Source organism: Mycteria americana, chromosome 5, assembly GCF_035582795.1.
Source record: "Mycteria americana isolate JAX WOST 10 ecotype Jacksonville Zoo and Gardens chromosome 5, USCA_MyAme_1.0, whole genome shotgun sequence".
Lineage (NCBI taxonomy): Eukaryota > Metazoa > Chordata > Aves > Ciconiiformes > Ciconiidae > Mycteria > Mycteria americana.
In genome coordinates, this window is record NC_134369.1 from 32,746,089 (window position 1) to 32,763,069 (window position 16,981).

Here is a 16,981-nt window from a genome sequence, read left to right on the forward strand (position 1 = left end):
GAGAGCGCTGGCAGGTAGGCCGGCTGCAGGGTGTTAAATGTGGCAACAGGGTCCCACAGACCTGGTGCAAAAGCCTGAAAGTGCGTGGTATCTTCAGGCAAAAGCGGGAAGGATTAAATTGCCTAAATATATGGTTACTGTGAGGTCTCTAATAATAATCCAGGTCTATTAACATTTAGTTCACAGTAATTGTGACCGAGTCTCCATGGCCGCCGTGTGCATTATATATATTGCATGTATATAATTAATAAGTATTTTGTAAGCATCAGCTCTTTGTCTGCCAGTAGTAATACCTTACTCTCTTACATGTGTGTCTGAACTCAGCATGTTGCAGGAAGTACTTTGATGATAGGCACTACTGGCGGTCCATTTTTTCAGGCAAGCCAAAAATTTACTGTTACCTCACAGATCTAAAAGTTACCTCAAGCCTAGAGATAACATAGAGCTGTCAGAAGGGCCATCAGAAGCCTCCCTCCCCCATCAGTCCCACTGCAGGTAGAAGAGAACAGTGTAGGATTTCTCCTCTTCTGCCAATCCCACCTCTTTCTCCATTCTTATTACTGGAACATAATATTTGACTATAAGGACTGCAGAGAGAGATCTAGCTTCAAAATGCAAAGCCCCAAGAATTCACTCGTGCTGAAATTCAGCTCTGTTAGTCACAGGTTCAATTGTTTGCCAAAATTATCAAGGTTTAAAAGGAAATGGTTTAGCATGGAACTAAATATGTAAGAAATTCTTCCCATATCCAAACACAGTAGTTCAAAGTCCAACACATTTTATGTCACCACAGTCATCTGCACTCTCTTTAATCCTTATGCCTCTTGAGAAGGACCCCCATCATCTGATCATTCAGCAGGTGTTTGGTGAACACATTTAACCATTTTCTTTATCTGCTCTTTCTAGTGTCCAAGATGAGGCTGTGGACAAAAGCATCTTTAAGGAATGCAACCAGATTGCTTTTTACAGGTAAAGAGAAGAATTGTAGTGTAGGTTTGTTTTTTTTTTTAAACTAGTAATATTAAAAGATACAGGAAATAGTTACACATTGATTGATCACAGCAAGTCTGCTGCTTTCAGGATTTATCTTTCAAAGTGAGCGTTCCACTCACCCGTCAGCAAGCAATAATCAGCGTATTTTAAAAGGCGGAATCTTACATACAAAACCTCTTCTGTTAAAATTCAAAACAGTCAGTCCTCTCATCTGACAAAGCCCCAGCAATATTTTAACTATAGGTACACTCAGACGCAGGTTGTTTCCTCGGTGTGGATATTTCTTGAATATCCATAGTTCAAAACAACAGAATTCTCAATAGAAACCATTAGTCTGGAACAATAGCATAAAATATTACAGTCCTGTTGAACAAGTAACTTGGCCAGAATTCAGCATCAAATCTAAATTCTAGCTCATTAGTCCCTTAAAGCTAATCTTAAACTAAGTGATCCTTCTCATCCCATTTCTAATTGAGATACCTCTCCTCCAGCTTTTTTTCCTCCCATCCTCCATTGTCTTCTATCCAATGCTGCCTGGGTAAAAGGAATGATTGCCCAGTGTTATACCAATTAGCCACTGACGTACTGGGCTACAGTTCCAGATATCCATTTCTGTTCTGCAGGAAATTATGTTCAGAAAACCCCAAATAACATTTTGCCAGTGGGAGCGGGACTCCTTCCTCTCTTCACACCAGCCCTTTCTAGCCTGTCGCCATTTTAACTTGACACATCTAATTTCTCAGCAGGAGGTTGCCACATGTTGGCAAGCATCAGATTCTGTCTTTGCTATGCTTTTAAAAGAAATCCTTTATCTGATTGCTCGCATTTGTGCAATGTTTGCAAGGAAACAAAGTCAGTTTACTAATGAAGAAGCTTCCCTTTAAGGTAGCCTCCAAGACACTTATGTTCAAATAGTTCATAAAACCTGGGCTCAGCAAGGAACATTCTACAAACAGTTGAAAGAGCCTTTATTTCAGGGTCTCTGTCCTAAAAATATCATCAGGGCCAAAAACTGTAGTCAAAAGTCTCTAGTCAGCAGGCTTGTTGAGAAACAATTTCCTCAGTGCGTATTCAGGAGGTTACAGATTACAAACATATACTGCTTCATCACCACAGGATGTAGAGAGTGTTCACTAGGCGGTTGCAGACCAAGCAGGGGTATATGACAGAAAATGAAAAACAAATTATTCAGCTGAAATTTCTGGGGCCATGGAAAGAAGAAGAATGTAACTGGACATCTGAGAATTTAGTTGGACACTTGATTTAAGACTATTATTGTTTAAAAAAACCCTATAGGATGGTGCTGGGTGACCAAACCCCTCTAACATCTCATTCATAAATATATATGTGTGCTCAGAACTATATTCCTTTTTTTTCTCCTTGACTTGAAGTGCTCATAATAATAGTATTTGAAAAAATTCAAGACAAAATTATTAAGTAAACATTTCTAACAATATTATGTCCCTCTATGTAATATAAGCCACAACAGTTAGGGAGACCAAAAATAATTTTCTGTCTTGACAGGCGTCAGAAACTTCTACATCCTGGAAAATCCTTGTATCGAGCATTGTTGGATTCAGTCACGTTAAGTGATGAGAATGTCAAATTCCAAATTATTCATGAGGAGAATAAGGTGAGATCCCACCTAGCATAAGAGGCTGCTTACAGAAAGAGCAGTGAATATTATCAACAAGTCTGATAATATTTGCAGGTTTTGAGATTCTTCAGTGGTAGATATTTAAGATATGATGCAAAGTATCAGCCTAGAGATGTCCTTACTGGTCAGTATTTATTTGACAACTTGAGACTGTGCAAGGAGAACAGATATTTTAAGAACGTATAAAGAACATAAGAACATATATATAAGAACATATTAAAAAAAATGTTTAATGACTTTATGAAAAATCTGAATAGAACTCTTAGCTGAGAAAAATGATTTTATTTCAGAGTTTTCTCCACTATTCCAAAATAATAAATTCTTTTTCTGTAATGGAATAAGGAGACCTATGTTCCAGCACCTCCTAACCATAACTTTGTATTCTTGTGTTTGTTCAAAGACAGTTTTGGGGGAAAAAGAAGTCATCTTTGCATTTAAGAAGACAGCTAGGAAGAGGGTTGTCTTCTTTTTCTCTAATTTAACAGCATAGCAGCTAGCACATTCACTCAGGGAACAGGTAACCTAACCCATCCTCAGATTATGGGAGTTTGGAACTACAGCTCTCTTCCATGCTCTAAGCATCACACTGTAGATACTCTGCATAAATGTATTTTCTGCCTCTCATTAATCCTGACCTTCTTTGCAGTCAGCACAGAAAAAGGAGCCCATTTTTTGTCTAGATTTTAAGGCAGATGAAAGACTGAAGGCTCTGTGGCTTCCTAGACTATTCGAGGGTTTATACAAAGATGGCATAATGTAACATATTTCCTAGGAAGCAGGATCTGGAACTCCAAATGAATCTTTTCTCTCTTGCCTACTCTCCCTCTGGTCTTATGGCTCTTTCATTCTTTCATGCCTTTGAAGAGAGTGAGGCTGATTGGCTTCCAGGTAGAGGGAAAAGATATCAGGCCAAAATTCTTCAGCCAGTTTTGTGTCTCACAGAAGGAGAGATTAAGAAAGGAAAAAACAGAAAAAAAGTCTGACTTGTGGTGTAGGGATCCTCCATGGAAGAAAAATGAGTCATTCTGTATGAGGTAGAACAGAGTGACTTCTCAGTTCCCTGAAGTGTAAAATAGCAAGTTACAGTGAGTAGGGCAGTGTTATGCATTTTCTTTAGGTGTCTTTCTGACACAGTTCATCAGTGTCAGCACCACTGTGAATACTAGTGAGCGCAGAGCACCGACGTTTTTGCAAAGAGCCCACATCTCAGTAGTATCCCACTCTTGCATTGACAGCACAGTAGTGAAATTGTCCAGACTTTGAGATTAGTGTATACGACCCCTGTTTTCCATGCTGCTTGTGGGGAGAGCTGCAAAATGCTAGCCAAGAGAGACTTGAATGTAGGCAGTCCACTTAAAAAGAGTTGCTTCTTCAAAGGGGAGAAGTAGAGTTAGCTGGTGTAAGGTGCAAATTCAGATGGATGATGATTGTTGCTCAGCAATGCTAAAGAACATTAAGTCAGAAAGCAGGCATGTTTTTTCCAGACAGTAAGTGTTTGGTGATGTTGAGTTGAAAAGTAAGTTGGTATTTGTTATCAGTTTATCTGTTTGTTTGCTCCCAGGGTCTTCTACAAGTAGAAATTTGTGAAATAGAAGGCAATATTTTCAGGCTTAAAATTGATGAGGCAGCTCCTCTCAGAGCAAGATACAAAGTTCCTGATGTTCTTGTAAAGGAACCTACCACCCAGAAGTAAGTGATGGGAAGATGATTTAGCACCTTAGTAACTTACAGAGTTTCATTTGCAAGAGTGTTTTCCCTTCACCCGCATTTGCGCTACACTACAGTTATCTCTCTACAATACAAAGTTGTTACAGGAAGAGAAAATAAAAATGCATGTGGTTAATTTACTTTCAAAAATTCATGTTAAATACATAGGAGAAAGTTTTGTCATACACATAAGAAACTTGAGGCTGTTTGACCCAATCAGAAAAGAGCCTACTTGTTATCATGCATCATTTTTACCTAAGGCATTACCTGTTAATGTGAAAGGAATGCAAACGCTGGATAGTTTTCATGGTAGTTCTGTAGCCACCTGTTGCACTGTGCAGTGAACCCTGAACACAGCATGTATTTCTGGGGTTCTTTGCCTCAACGTTAGCCTTGAGGTTTTTATAATGTATGCAGATATTCTCAGCCAATCTTTTTTTTCAAATCCTTATTTGGTTACAGTGGATTTCATGTGCTGCTGATTGATATAAAGCTGTTGTTGCTTTTCATTTGCCAGACTCTTTATATCCCAGAAAGAGGCAGGTATTTTGGTGCTGTCAAGTGTTAATGAGGACTACAAACTTCAAGTCACAGCAAACCCCTTCCAGATTGAGCTACAGTCCAAGGGTGAGACTGTTGTGAGCATGAATTCCAATGGATTGTTATATTTTGAGCACCTACAACCACCTCCCAGTGATAGGTACAGTATCTGTCTATCGCATTGTAGTATGTACTGATTGTGCTGTAGCTGAAGATAAACAATTCTACGGAATTGCAATTTCTGTGATAGAAACTCTTATGCATTGAAATCTGCCTTCTCTTTTACTTCATACCGGTAAGTACAACAGTGAAGTTTTAACAAAGAAATTCTAGATCAATTAACTGCAGACTGTTTTAATCCCTTGCAGCAGCCACGTGCAAAATGCTAACCTCATTTAATGGCCAATTCTGTAAAACACTAAAGTATCCTGGTACCCCTTGTCTTTCTTGGGAATGAGTGATGGTAGTATGATGAGGTTAGTTTCATCTCCTTTTATGACTAAACTACTCTTTAGGTAAGTTTTATTGACCATATAAGCTCTTGAAGGAAGTTTTGTTCAACTTACAATGTACCATATAGCTGCAAGATTTTACAGGTCAATCCCACTGCAAAGTGCTGAAAGGGTGATAAACCACAGTGCCTGCATGTCATGACAAGGAAAAGAGCACAGCAAGCATCTCTCCTAGAGAGCATTATTTCAAAAATTGTAATTAACAGAGAGCCCATAACAGAGAGTAACAAAGAAGTGAGGATCTTCTGGGCAGGTAAAACACTGACACAGATAGAAATAAATGTGAAAGGCCAAGGAGTCAACCTAACTTAAATATGGAGTGAAGGTTATTTTAAGACATTGAATATTAAAATTATTTGCCAGTTAGAGCTTACAACTATGACATCAATTTTCAGAATAGTCAAGCACCAAAACTCTTGTATAAGGCAATGCATAATGCTATATGAATTTTCTGTTTGAAATCCTTCCTTATGTTAACAATAAACTGATTATTTCTATGTACTTGTTTTCACTAGAAAACCTACAGCAGAAAACAAGGAGGAGGCAGCAAGTGATTCCAGTAAGGTAACCCATGCTTACTCCAATTCCAGCATGAATATTTTGTAGAAAAGAGAATTGATCCATTAGAATCACATGTTCATTATTTCTTCTGGTAGTATGTTTACAAACATACTCTAACCACTTTCCAGTGAAATTTAAGAAGGACCTGGCATTTCATATTGAGATATTTTGCAAATTCATTGTTGAATAAAGGTTTATGTGTTTTACCAGGGCTGTAGAAGGTGTCAGTCAGGTAGATGTGGCTCAAAAAAGTTTTTTTCTGTGGCCTTTTTATTTAGAATGTCTTTCTCTTTTGTTCTCTCATTTGATTTGGAGTAGATATGTAAAAGGGAGTTTTGTGGTGATATTTGGTCATTTTCAAATTCCCTGTTCATTGCAAAGAGAATTTCAAAAGAACGAGACCTGTTTTATAACAGTCCAAAAATATACCTCCACAACATTCATGCTTAATACAGAAGTAAGATTCTCTCTGAAAAAAGACCAGGTCCTGGCAGTGCATAAAGGCACATGCCAGTTTTCTCAGGAGGCTGAGTTATGTCCATGATATAATTTTAGCCTCCTGTAGAGCAGATGGCTGCTTACTCCGCCATTCTGTTATAAATGGCAGGAGATATGCTGCCTTCAGCATACTTGTGTCTGAACTCTGGGTTCTGCCAGGGAGCGTGCTCGCTTTGGGGGAGTCACACAACTGCAAGAGGCCACATCCGCTTATTCTGGGATGAATATAGAAAACGAGGAAAGACACTGCAAAAAGTGGAAATTCTAGGACAAGGAATGGCAGGGCACAAGGCTCAAAATTTGAAGGAGGCTAAAAGTATGAGTTACACACACAGGACTCCAGAGAGTCTGGAGAGTTTTTGTTGTCTGACCCTTACTGTTTAGGGGAGTGGGTTGTTTCTGTTTGTTTAGGTTTTCCTGTTTGGGTCCATCCATGCAATCTTTGCATTTCATAATCATGTTCAACATCCAGAAGAAAGACATTTTTTACAGTGAGAACAATCATTCACTGGAACAACCTCCCCAGGGACGTGGTAGAGTCCCCATCACTGGAGGTTTTCAAGATGCAATTGGACAGGGTGCTAGATAATCTCATCTAGGCTCCCTTTCCCACGAAAGGCTGGACCAGATGATCTTTTGAGGTCCCTTCCAACCTGGGCTATTCTGTCATTCTGTGATTCTATCCAAGACCTCAGGTATTACTTTTATGCTGTAGCAGAGTGCATGTGTGCTCCACTAGCATGTCAGTTCTTCAGTGTAAATTCCTGCAGCAGGGTCTGAATTGTGTTTTGGATTTATTTATATTAACCATATTTGGCAAAAAAACAGTTAACAACGTACAAATCTCATGTGAATAAACAACGTACAAATCTCATGTGAATAAACATATTTTTCTTAGAAATAGATTGTGTGAGCAGTTGCATTTGCTAGGCTTAGCTATTTCTGTTTATGCAGGAGAAACAAGAGGATACAGGTCTCTGGCAAGAGAAATTTGGCACCTTCTTAGACATCAAAGCTCATGGTAAGTCTCAGTCTAGTTCTGAAAACAGCTTTACTGCTTTGTATATACCTGTGTTCATTCATATTTCTGTCTGCTTTCTGTTTAGCTGTTTAATGTTTATCAGTGTCTCGCTCACTCCTCCTTTTAACTTGCCTATCAGATATCAGTGATGGGTAACAGATTTGACAAAAGTACTGGAAATATTAATTAGATTTCTGTTCAGGAGGGAACACATTAAATGTGACCCATTTTGTCAACTCACTGTGTACCATTTCTGACACAGCATAACCCTATCTGCATTGGCTGACTGGTATATAATGCGTTATTTCCTTTTTATTTTCTTTTTTTTCTCTTTTAGTATCAGCGCATAACATTGATTTCACTTGTAGTTTATTTTCACAGCATATCAGAAATCATGCTACCTAAGCATTAATAATCGTCACAGAAAAAACACTTTAAGTGGGGGGCTACAAAAGGAAATACTGAGCAGTCTTAAGGAATAAGAAGAAGTTTATAGAAACCTGTAGGTCAGTAGCTCAAATACAATTTAAATTATTAATTACCAAAATTTATGACCATCTGCTATCTGTCCAGTTGTATTCTGCATTAATTGAGTTGGTTAGCTTTGTCCATTACCACTATCATGCGCACTTCTATAGCAACCAGTGCTACCCAGCAGCTGCAGTAGGGAGAGGGAAGTCTGAAAGAGCTTCCTTTTGGTGACAGGGGCTTCTTCAGTTCACAGTAAAGGCACAGAGGGGCAGGAAGCTGTTGCCCTTGTTCATGCTGTATCTGATGTATTAGGCCAGCATCATGTTTTTTTCTGTTTCTCTGTGTTGGAGGAGTGAAGTCCATATGGTCAGGTTCTGATCCTGAAGCCACTGCTTGTCAGTCTACAGGATCTCTGGTCACCTGCCAAAAGTTGCTCTGGATTCAGTAATGTGACAAGATGATATCACTGGCAGAGGCTCTTGTGCATGCTACTCCCCTGGCTGAGGCTGAAGAGAAGAGCAGTAGAAAACAGGCAACTCTGACTCTAAAGTCCACTCTGCTGTACCACTGTGCTGCAAAGCTTGGCTTGTAGGTACTGGGGTAGAAACAGGAGATAATTTTAAGCAGTTTCACTACAGAGTAAAGAAGTGACCCACTATTACATGTATATTTTTTCTGTTGAAGTGATTCATTTTATCTTCTTAAGCTGATCAAAATCAGAATAAATACAATAAAATCTGTTTAAAACATTACCTCTATAGTACATAAGTAATAACGGAAGTGAAGTTGAAAGCAAGTATGAAAGAGCTAATTGTTAAAACCTGCTTTTCAATATTTTTTTTCAGTTAGGTTGCTCTGCTCTGTTGCTTTCAGCTAAGCATGAGAATAGAACTCTGTGGTCTTCTCTTTTAATGTTATTCCCACAGGTCCTAGTTCTGTAGGTATGGACTTCTCTTTACATGGATTTGACCATGTTTATGGAATACCACAACACACAGAAGCACTTCTTCTCAAAAACACCAGGTAAAGGTGGCAGATTGCTAGTTAAAGCAGTATTGTTTTTGTAGAGGAGAGCTGTAACATTGTCCTAATAATTTAATGCAGACAACAGCTTGATATATGTATATTATATAGTGTATATTTTAGTTTAGTGATACAGTAAGCTGAATCATAGCCCCTGTCCACATGGAGTAAGTTGTTCTGCTTTCCCTTTCCGCCCTGCAATTTCATGAATGACCCCGTCTGTTCTCTGTCAATTTTCCATGCAGTTTTTTCACAATTTCAGGATTAGTCATGTTTAAGCAGAACTCTTAAAAGAGCAACTCCATGGGAGGATGGGAGAGTTCAGAATTCATATTTTAGGACTTAGACCAAATGAGCAGTAGTTTCACTGGCAGCAAAAATGTTGTTTGATTCAGATAGCTAGGACCAAAGCAAAGAAGCAGTAATCTAGGCTGTCCACATTTCAGCTCTGGATGCTAAACAAAAGACCATAATACAGAGTGTTCACTGAGTGTTCACTGAGTATAGTGGGATGGCAATAGAGCTAAAATTGGCCTATTGCAGGATGCTTACATATAACAAACACATCTGTTTGTTTGTCCTAGTGATGGTGATGCCTACCGGCTTTATAATTTGGATATCTTTGGCCACAAGATACATGACAAAATAGGCATTTATGGATCAGTGCCCCTTCTTTTAGCACACAAGCCTAACAGAACTTCAGGGATCTTCTGGCTGAACTCTTCAGAAACGCTGGTGGATATTAGTACAAAGGCAGTAGCTGAGGTGAGTTGCTCACTTTCCTCAGAATTTAATAATGAAAGAAAACACTCCAGGGCAGGGCCAATAGGAACATGACAACATTATTGGAGATTTATCTTTTGCTCCCTAATAAGAATTGTCAGTCTCTTCCTCCTGTCCTCCCTACTGCTAAATTTGTTGTATTAAACCACTGAAAAGAACAAGGAGATTACTCCTTTGAAGAGTCAAGTTATAGAACTAGTATCTTAGCAGGACTACAGGAGAAAAAAGGATGGACAAAAATCTTGACAATCTCTTGGATTTGAAGAATTTTTCTGAGTTTTTAAATTCTTGGAATTGCCACACATTTCTCCTTAGCAGGCTCGTTCTTCTGTGGAAAGTAATTGACCTTCAGGAAACATATTCAGGAAATGAACTCACTCAACTCCTGAAACACAAACATATGAATTCTGTTAAAATTGAAACAATGAAAAAAAAAAAGTCTTGCTTTATTCCACCACTTCATTACATGGTTAAAATTATTAATTTTCTTTATTACTCATGGTATAGTTATAGATATTACTCAGAGATCCTGCAGAAAATGCATAGGCTTTAATTACAGAAAAGCTTCAATTACTTTGCCCCTCATTATCCATTTTTCCTCATTAACTATTACTCTGTATTTTGTATAAGCAGTATGCAAGGTAAAGGGATTGTGAAAGATATTTAAGAAACGTTCAGTGTGTATTCCTAATACCTGCCAGGTATGTGTTAGTGAGTTTTGTGGTTTTCCATCTTTGCTCCCTCATTGAACAAAAGTTTGATAGAGAGATACTCAGTTTTACGTTGGTTTCTTTCAAAGCACATGCCATCTGGATCTGCTGCAGAGACTGCTAAGCACAGAGCGGTGCCTCAAACTGATGTGCGCTGGATGTCCGAAAGTGGGATCATTGATGTTTTCCTGCTGATGGGACCCACTGCGTTTGATATCTTCAAGCAGTTTGCACAACTGACAGGTACTAACTCACATAATTGGATTCAGCACGGCACATTCACCTGGGAGATTCTCTGAGGAACATGCTGTACCCAAGAGTGGGTTAATATTTACCTAGCCCATTGTATGCAGGAAGCCAGTTGTTCCCAAACGCTAGAGCAAAGGCTGGTGCTTTGTGAAGACAGGCCCCCATCTTTGTTTTCCCTAGCATCTGCTGCTGGTCAAACTTGGCCCTAATTGAGAAGCCAGCGTAGTTACTGCTATCTAAACTGCTCCCTTAGATGAAGAGAGGAGACACAGGGGGCTAGAACTGACAGTCACCATCAAGACAGGCTGCCTTATAATGAGAAAAGACTGAAGTTATAGAGTAATGTGTATCCTGGAGAGTAGAGAAAGAAGATAGGTAGCTGTCCAGTGTGTCCATTAGGGAAGGGAGCAGAGATGGCGTGCAGATATGGGAAAGGAAAGAAGCAAGAGACTCAGGAAGAGACTAAAAAAATGGAGGCAAGGGGACTAACATTTTATGAAAGCAAAATTCTTTATGTACTAAAGAGAATTAAAAGCACAGAAACATCCCTGGTAGTTCTTTAGCATGTTAGCATTGATTGTTTGCTGCACAGATGTTACGGAGAGAATGTGGTTCAGCTGAAGAGGAATAGGAAAGTAGCCAGATCGCAAGAGGATCTTGCCAAACAGAAGTGCACACTTGGGAAAGTTTCCAAGCTCCCTTTTGCCATATGCATACATACATACATGTTTTCTAATTTTAAAAATTCCTAACAATTGCGGTTCCGTGGTTCTCCTTGTACTGCAGCACCTGTGGGCCTGTTTACACTACTTAGGTTCAAGCAGTCACAGGAATTTCATTCTACTGATTAAAATCTATTTATTGGTTGCATTAATGACAGTTAAGCTAATCTACAATATTTTTACATTAGAAAAAATTAAAGAAGAAATTTATATTGGTTACTGGAATAACACTTCAGCATCATGGAACAGCAAGTTCCTTCTCACTCTTGTATTATCATTATAGCCCTCTGCTCTTTCTGGCTGTTGACCCATTGTAATGTTTGTTATTTCAAGAGTTCAGTCACTTTGGTATGAAGAACATGCTCTAGACTCAACTTAGGCCAGCATTCTCTAGCTCCAGACAGATACGTATTAATCATGTTAACTTTTCTAGAGTCTCTAGATAAAATTCTGAAGGGCATTAACAGTGTTATCTTCATTCATATACTCTTCCTAGGCACTCAAGCCCTGCCCCCCCTTTTTTCTCTGGGCTACCATCAGTGCCGCTGGAATTATGAGGATGAGCAAGATGTCAAGGCAGTAGATGCTGGCTTTGATGAACATGACATTCCTTATGATGTGATATGGCTGGACATAGAGCACACAGATGGCAAGAGGTATTTTACTTGGGACAAAAAGAAATTCCAGAACCCCAGAAAGATGCAAGAATATCTCAGGAAGAAAAAACGCAAGGTAAATAATATAGCAGGAAGAAAGAAAATCTTTCTTTGTAGTGTGAAGCTACCCAATCTAGCTTTAACCAAGGTACTTCAGATACTGTAAACAGTTTAACTACAACAGAGTAAATTAGACTGTGTTGCGGTCTGGTGATGCTTCCAGTGCACCAGCTATCTTGTTTAATTCAGTTTTATTTCAGTTATTCAGTTTAATTCAGTTATTAATGCTGTTTTATTATTTTGTAGTTTGTTCTGTACCCTGACCATCAGGCTAAGTTTGACCCATGTGAAGCTCCGTCTTACAGAAGCAGCTCAATACTGTCTTTGATGGGCGCAGTAGAAAATTTTTCTACTTAACATGAGTTTTCACCATTGGTAGTTGCTATCCTTGCTTCAGCTTTTCTTTGTACTGATAATAGTTTTTATTTTCTGCTTATACTAACTGAGATTTGTCCTTTATGTTGATATGATTATTTACCATAAACTAAATGTTTTTTCCTTCTGGTGAATTCCTGGTATGATGTGCAGTCTGTTAGCTTAGTTAGTCTTTATTTCTGCTTTTACAGCTAAAATATTTTCCTTGGAATTATGGAGTTATTAAAATGTACACAGTTAATATCTAAAAGTTGTAGAATTGCTTAATGCTTGATCTTTGCCAAAAGCCAGTGAACAGGGGACTGTTGAAATAGCATTCAAATTTTATAATCTCTTAGTTGGAGCTATAGCACTTTCTCAGCTTTACAGCAAGGCAGTTAATGGCACCAGAAAGTAACTGCAAGATACAATACGTGGAGGTTTAAAAAAGTTAGAAACTTCTGTTGCTGTTGTATGCTATACAAACTAAGATATATTTAAATGTCTTAAGGCAAATTATTTTAAACAGGGACATGAACATGGAAGTCAGATATTTTCCCATTCACAGAATACAGCAGTGAATTAAACATAGTGTTTTTAGGGGTTGGAGTACTTGCTTTTATCTGAAACAATGGGGTTTAGCCCTTATTTCAGAGAGGTAAGCATGAATTCATGCCCTCCTTGTAAATTCAGCTATTATACATAAGTCTAGCACAGTATATACAAGAACTGGTAACTGCTTTCTAAAATTAGTGACATAGCTACCTTCTGTACCTGAGTGAAATCATTATCTGCCTTATCAAAAGTGAACTTGTACTGTTTTATTCAGTACAGTTGATGCTAATGATGCATTTTATTTTTCTTATCCTGGCAGCTTGTCGTCATTGTAGATCCCCACATTAAGGTTGATCCCACGTATACCCTGTATTCACAGGCAAAAGACAAGGGATATTTTGTGAAAGACAGAAATGGGCAAGATTTTGAGGGCATCTGTTGGCCAGGTAAAAAAACATTCTGTCTACATTTCAAGCTGTTTATTTTAAAAAATTTGCAGAATAGTTTAATTGGGACCCGTGGAAGTAGAATTAAATTCTTACATTCCTTGCATTTTCTGCAAGGAATTAATAATTTCAAATACTTTGCGGTTTCTTTGGTACAGTCATGTTCTAATTGCCTCAGCTGTACAAATTCCTCTGTTATGCCTGTTGGCTCTGCAGATAGTCCCAGTGCCTAGAGCTAAAAAAGGCGGATTTGTTGATCAGAACAGCCATCCTTCTTCCCAGCTTGTCTTGGGTAACAGAAATGCAGTCTGGTCTGTTGCAGTGAGCACAGCTTATGTAGGCTGGATGGAATTAAGTGAACCCTGATACTGAAGACTTTGATTCAATCATAATGTAGTGATTTGACATGTTATTTTTCATGAGGAGATCTCATTGCGGGGAGGCAAAGGAGGTTGTCCCCCTTCTTTGCAGACAGAAGGCCCACAATCCTGGCAAAGGAATGGATATGGGAAAAATCGAGGACATATTACAACTTATAGTAGCATGGCATGATGTAGTTATTCAGCTTCTCAGTGACACTTCCCTGTTTGAGCTCAGAACACCAGGGATGCTGTCTCTCCCTGGCTCCCTGTTCACATATGAACGTATTTCAAACTGCTAGCAGTCATCCTTAAATGGTGCTGAGCTTCAGGCCTCCAGAATCTACGTGTGTTGGTCTGCATAACATGGCAAGGGGTGTACTGAGTTCCAAGTCAACCTGGAATTTGCTCTTGAGAAACAATAGAAACAAAAAATGTCTCAGAAACAACAGCAACCACATTATTGCTGCCCATTGTGGAAAGCATCCTAGCTTTAGGCTGCTCTATTTAGGTGCAAAGACAATGCATGCATGCTCTTAAAATTAGGTAAATAACTGGGATCTTCCACATCCACAGGTTCCTCGTGTTACCTGGATTTCACCAATCCTGAAGTGCGAAAATGGTATGCAGATCAATTTGCCTTCAAAACATATAAGGTGTGTATTTGTTTGCTCTGATCTACATATCCCAGAAAGCCTGAAAATGGGGAAAAGAGAGAAGATAAACTACTGGCTAAGCAAGTTGGTGGCTTTTGTAGCTGTATTATCATAATGTAGAGGAAAATATCTTGATAAGCTGAAGTACCACAGAAGAATTTTCTCCCTGAAGTTGCCTACACTAAGTTGGAATCCATATGCCACCAGTGAACCTGCTCACTTAGTTGCAGCAGTGGATGGACAAACTACAGGCATTTTAGGAACCCATAATCTAACACAGCTGCTGCAGTTCCAATTTTTACTACCATGATAGCACACAAGGATTGATGTGGGAGTGCTCTGTCATAGCTTATGGTCACTTGACCCTGACCTTCCTTCCAGCACTCCTGCCTAGTGCTGAAAGTGTCTGGGTGAACACTATGGATCACCTCCAGTTCCCCCTCCCCGCCCCAAAGTTCTGCTTTGCGGTAGGGTTGTTGAAGCCACTCCCCTAGCAGACGTGCGTAGTAGACATTTCCCATGCTGCTTTTCCTCTCCAGTTCTCTTCTGGCCTTCTCTGATGTTTTTCCTCATGGCTATTTAATACTTCTCTTTTCCCTGCCTCTTTTCCCTCACCAGAAGGCAGGAATAACAAGTACCTGCTGAGTTTTGTAAGAACTGCAAAAGTCAACTGGGCTTGTAGGCTGCCACCCTGACCAAAAGGGCCACCAAGGGAGATGAGATGAATGACTGGCAGCTTTCAAGTGACCACAGGAGTATAATTACGATGTCTTGCTTTGCTGCTGCTGTTTCTACTCGTACCCCAGACTGGTCTGACACCCACTAGAGATAAACACACTAAGTCACAGCAATGGCTCTGTTATATCCTAATTGTCACCCTGTGTCATAGGGATCCACTAATATCCTCTTTGTATGGAATGACATGAATGAGCCTTCAGTCTTCAAAGGAGCAGAACTAACAATGCAGAAAGATGCTGTGCACTACAACAACTGGGAGCATCGGGAAGTACACAACCTCTATGGATTCTACCAGGTAGAGTACCTGGAGACACACACCAGCAATTATTCTCATGGAGTATGTCTAATGTGGTAATTTACGCAGTAGTAGGTATTCTGTAACCTCCATCAAGGACTGAAACTCTGCTGTGCTGGATATTGCTATAGTTGAAATAAACTCTGATTGGTCACAAGAAAATGTGACAACATCTGTGCCTCTCTGCCATAACAATGTAAATGACATTGGCTGTGACTAGACGATATTAATAATTTTTTTTGTTCAAGTATACTCTAGTAAGAAAGTGTTGCTTTAATAATAGGTATTATTTGTCAGTACAGATTTCTTAATTTTTCTGCCTTGCAAGGGCTAAAAAGGCAGCATAGCAAATACCTTAATTATAGAGTTTGTCTTCATGACTTTTATATTAATGATTTTCAGCAAATGGCAACTGCAGAAGGACTCATCAGACGTTCTTCAGGAAAAGAGAGACCATTTGTCCTCACACGATCTTTCTTCGCTGGATCACAGAAGTATGGTAAGTAAGGACTAGCTGGATGCCTTCCACACTGCTTTGTTCTATTAAGTTTGGTGTGTAGTAGTTAAGTCTAGAGAGGATGGAAACTATCTTAAAAATACTGACATGGTGAGCTCATAAGAGTGCAAGTGATTAAAAAAGTCAGGAGAGGCTGGCAAAGTGTGCACAAGTTAAAGGCAGAATAACGACCTGTGTCTTGTGACAAACCACTACCTGCTTTTATTGCATATTTCAGAAGCATGCATGTATAAAGAAAAAAAAGTTGCAATGAACAGCAGTTCACCAGTAGTTCATGACCATTCTTGTCTTCTTTCCTTAACTGCAAGCATAAGCTGAAGCGTATGCCCAACTTTCCTGTGTAATGCTGAAACTGGGTATTTCCAGGGGCAGTGTGGACTGGAGACAACACGGCAGAGTGGAGTTACTTGAAAATATCCATTCCAATGCTTCTCACCATCAGCATGGCAGGGATTTCATTCTGTGGAGGTAAGGTGTTTAGCTGGAGTTGCTCACTATGCATAAATCACTGGTGCCACCAAGCTTGTATCCCAAGATAGACTTCAACACAGATGGTGGAAAGCTCAACAGTCCAGTGCATTTCCAGGCAGTTTCACAGGTTAGTCTGGTTTCAGGAGCCAATAACCTGGCTCTCGCTCATCATTTCTCCACTAACTCTTATGTAGTGTTTGCATTCCATCTGGAGCAGTGATCCTCCAGTAGTGTTCCGTAGCATCACTGTAACAGTCCGCTGTCAGTGGGGAAGGCACTCAGCCTCCAAAAGCTCTCTTGAGATTTTTATTAAAGAATAACTTGTTACACAAGTTTTCCACTCTTATTTGGACAAGCAGCTGCCCAACAGCAGAACTGCAAGCACACTGTGAAATGCATGGATTTATACACTTGGAATATTTGTTAG

The 16,981-nt window shown here is 39.3% G+C and overlaps 2 protein-coding genes across 3 annotated transcripts in view; both read left to right on the plus strand.

Annotated features, from left to right (window-relative positions):
* Window positions 1-16,981, plus strand: part of CAPN3 (calpain 3) — a 233,842-nt gene that overhangs the window by 173,977 nt on the left and 42,884 nt on the right. The window lies entirely within an intron of this gene.
* The window catches only part of GANC (glucosidase alpha, neutral C), a 30,014-nt gene that overhangs the window by 595 nt on the left and 12,438 nt on the right, over window positions 1-16,981 (plus strand). The window contains exons 2-16 of one of the 2 annotated variants that reach the window (XM_075502778.1): window positions 907-969; window positions 2,518-2,626; window positions 4,212-4,339; window positions 4,875-5,057; window positions 5,925-5,973; window positions 7,423-7,489; window positions 8,887-8,983; window positions 9,568-9,748; window positions 10,566-10,719; window positions 11,944-12,179; window positions 13,392-13,518; window positions 14,454-14,533; window positions 15,423-15,566; window positions 15,969-16,065; window positions 16,450-16,551. In XM_075502778.1, the coding sequence (XP_075358893.1) occupies window positions 907-969; window positions 2,518-2,626; window positions 4,212-4,339; window positions 4,875-5,057; window positions 5,925-5,973; window positions 7,423-7,489; window positions 8,887-8,983; window positions 9,568-9,748; window positions 10,566-10,719; window positions 11,944-12,179; window positions 13,392-13,518; window positions 14,454-14,533; window positions 15,423-15,566; window positions 15,969-16,065; window positions 16,450-16,551 (1,817 nt within the window). Of the gene's footprint in view, window positions 1-906; window positions 970-2,517; window positions 2,627-4,211; window positions 4,340-4,874; window positions 5,058-5,924; window positions 5,974-7,422; window positions 7,490-8,886; window positions 8,984-9,567; window positions 9,749-10,565; window positions 10,720-11,943; window positions 12,180-13,391; window positions 13,519-14,453; window positions 14,534-15,422; window positions 15,567-15,968; window positions 16,066-16,391; window positions 16,552-16,981 lie in introns of those variants that run through there. The other variant, XM_075502779.1, reaches the window with a different exon arrangement.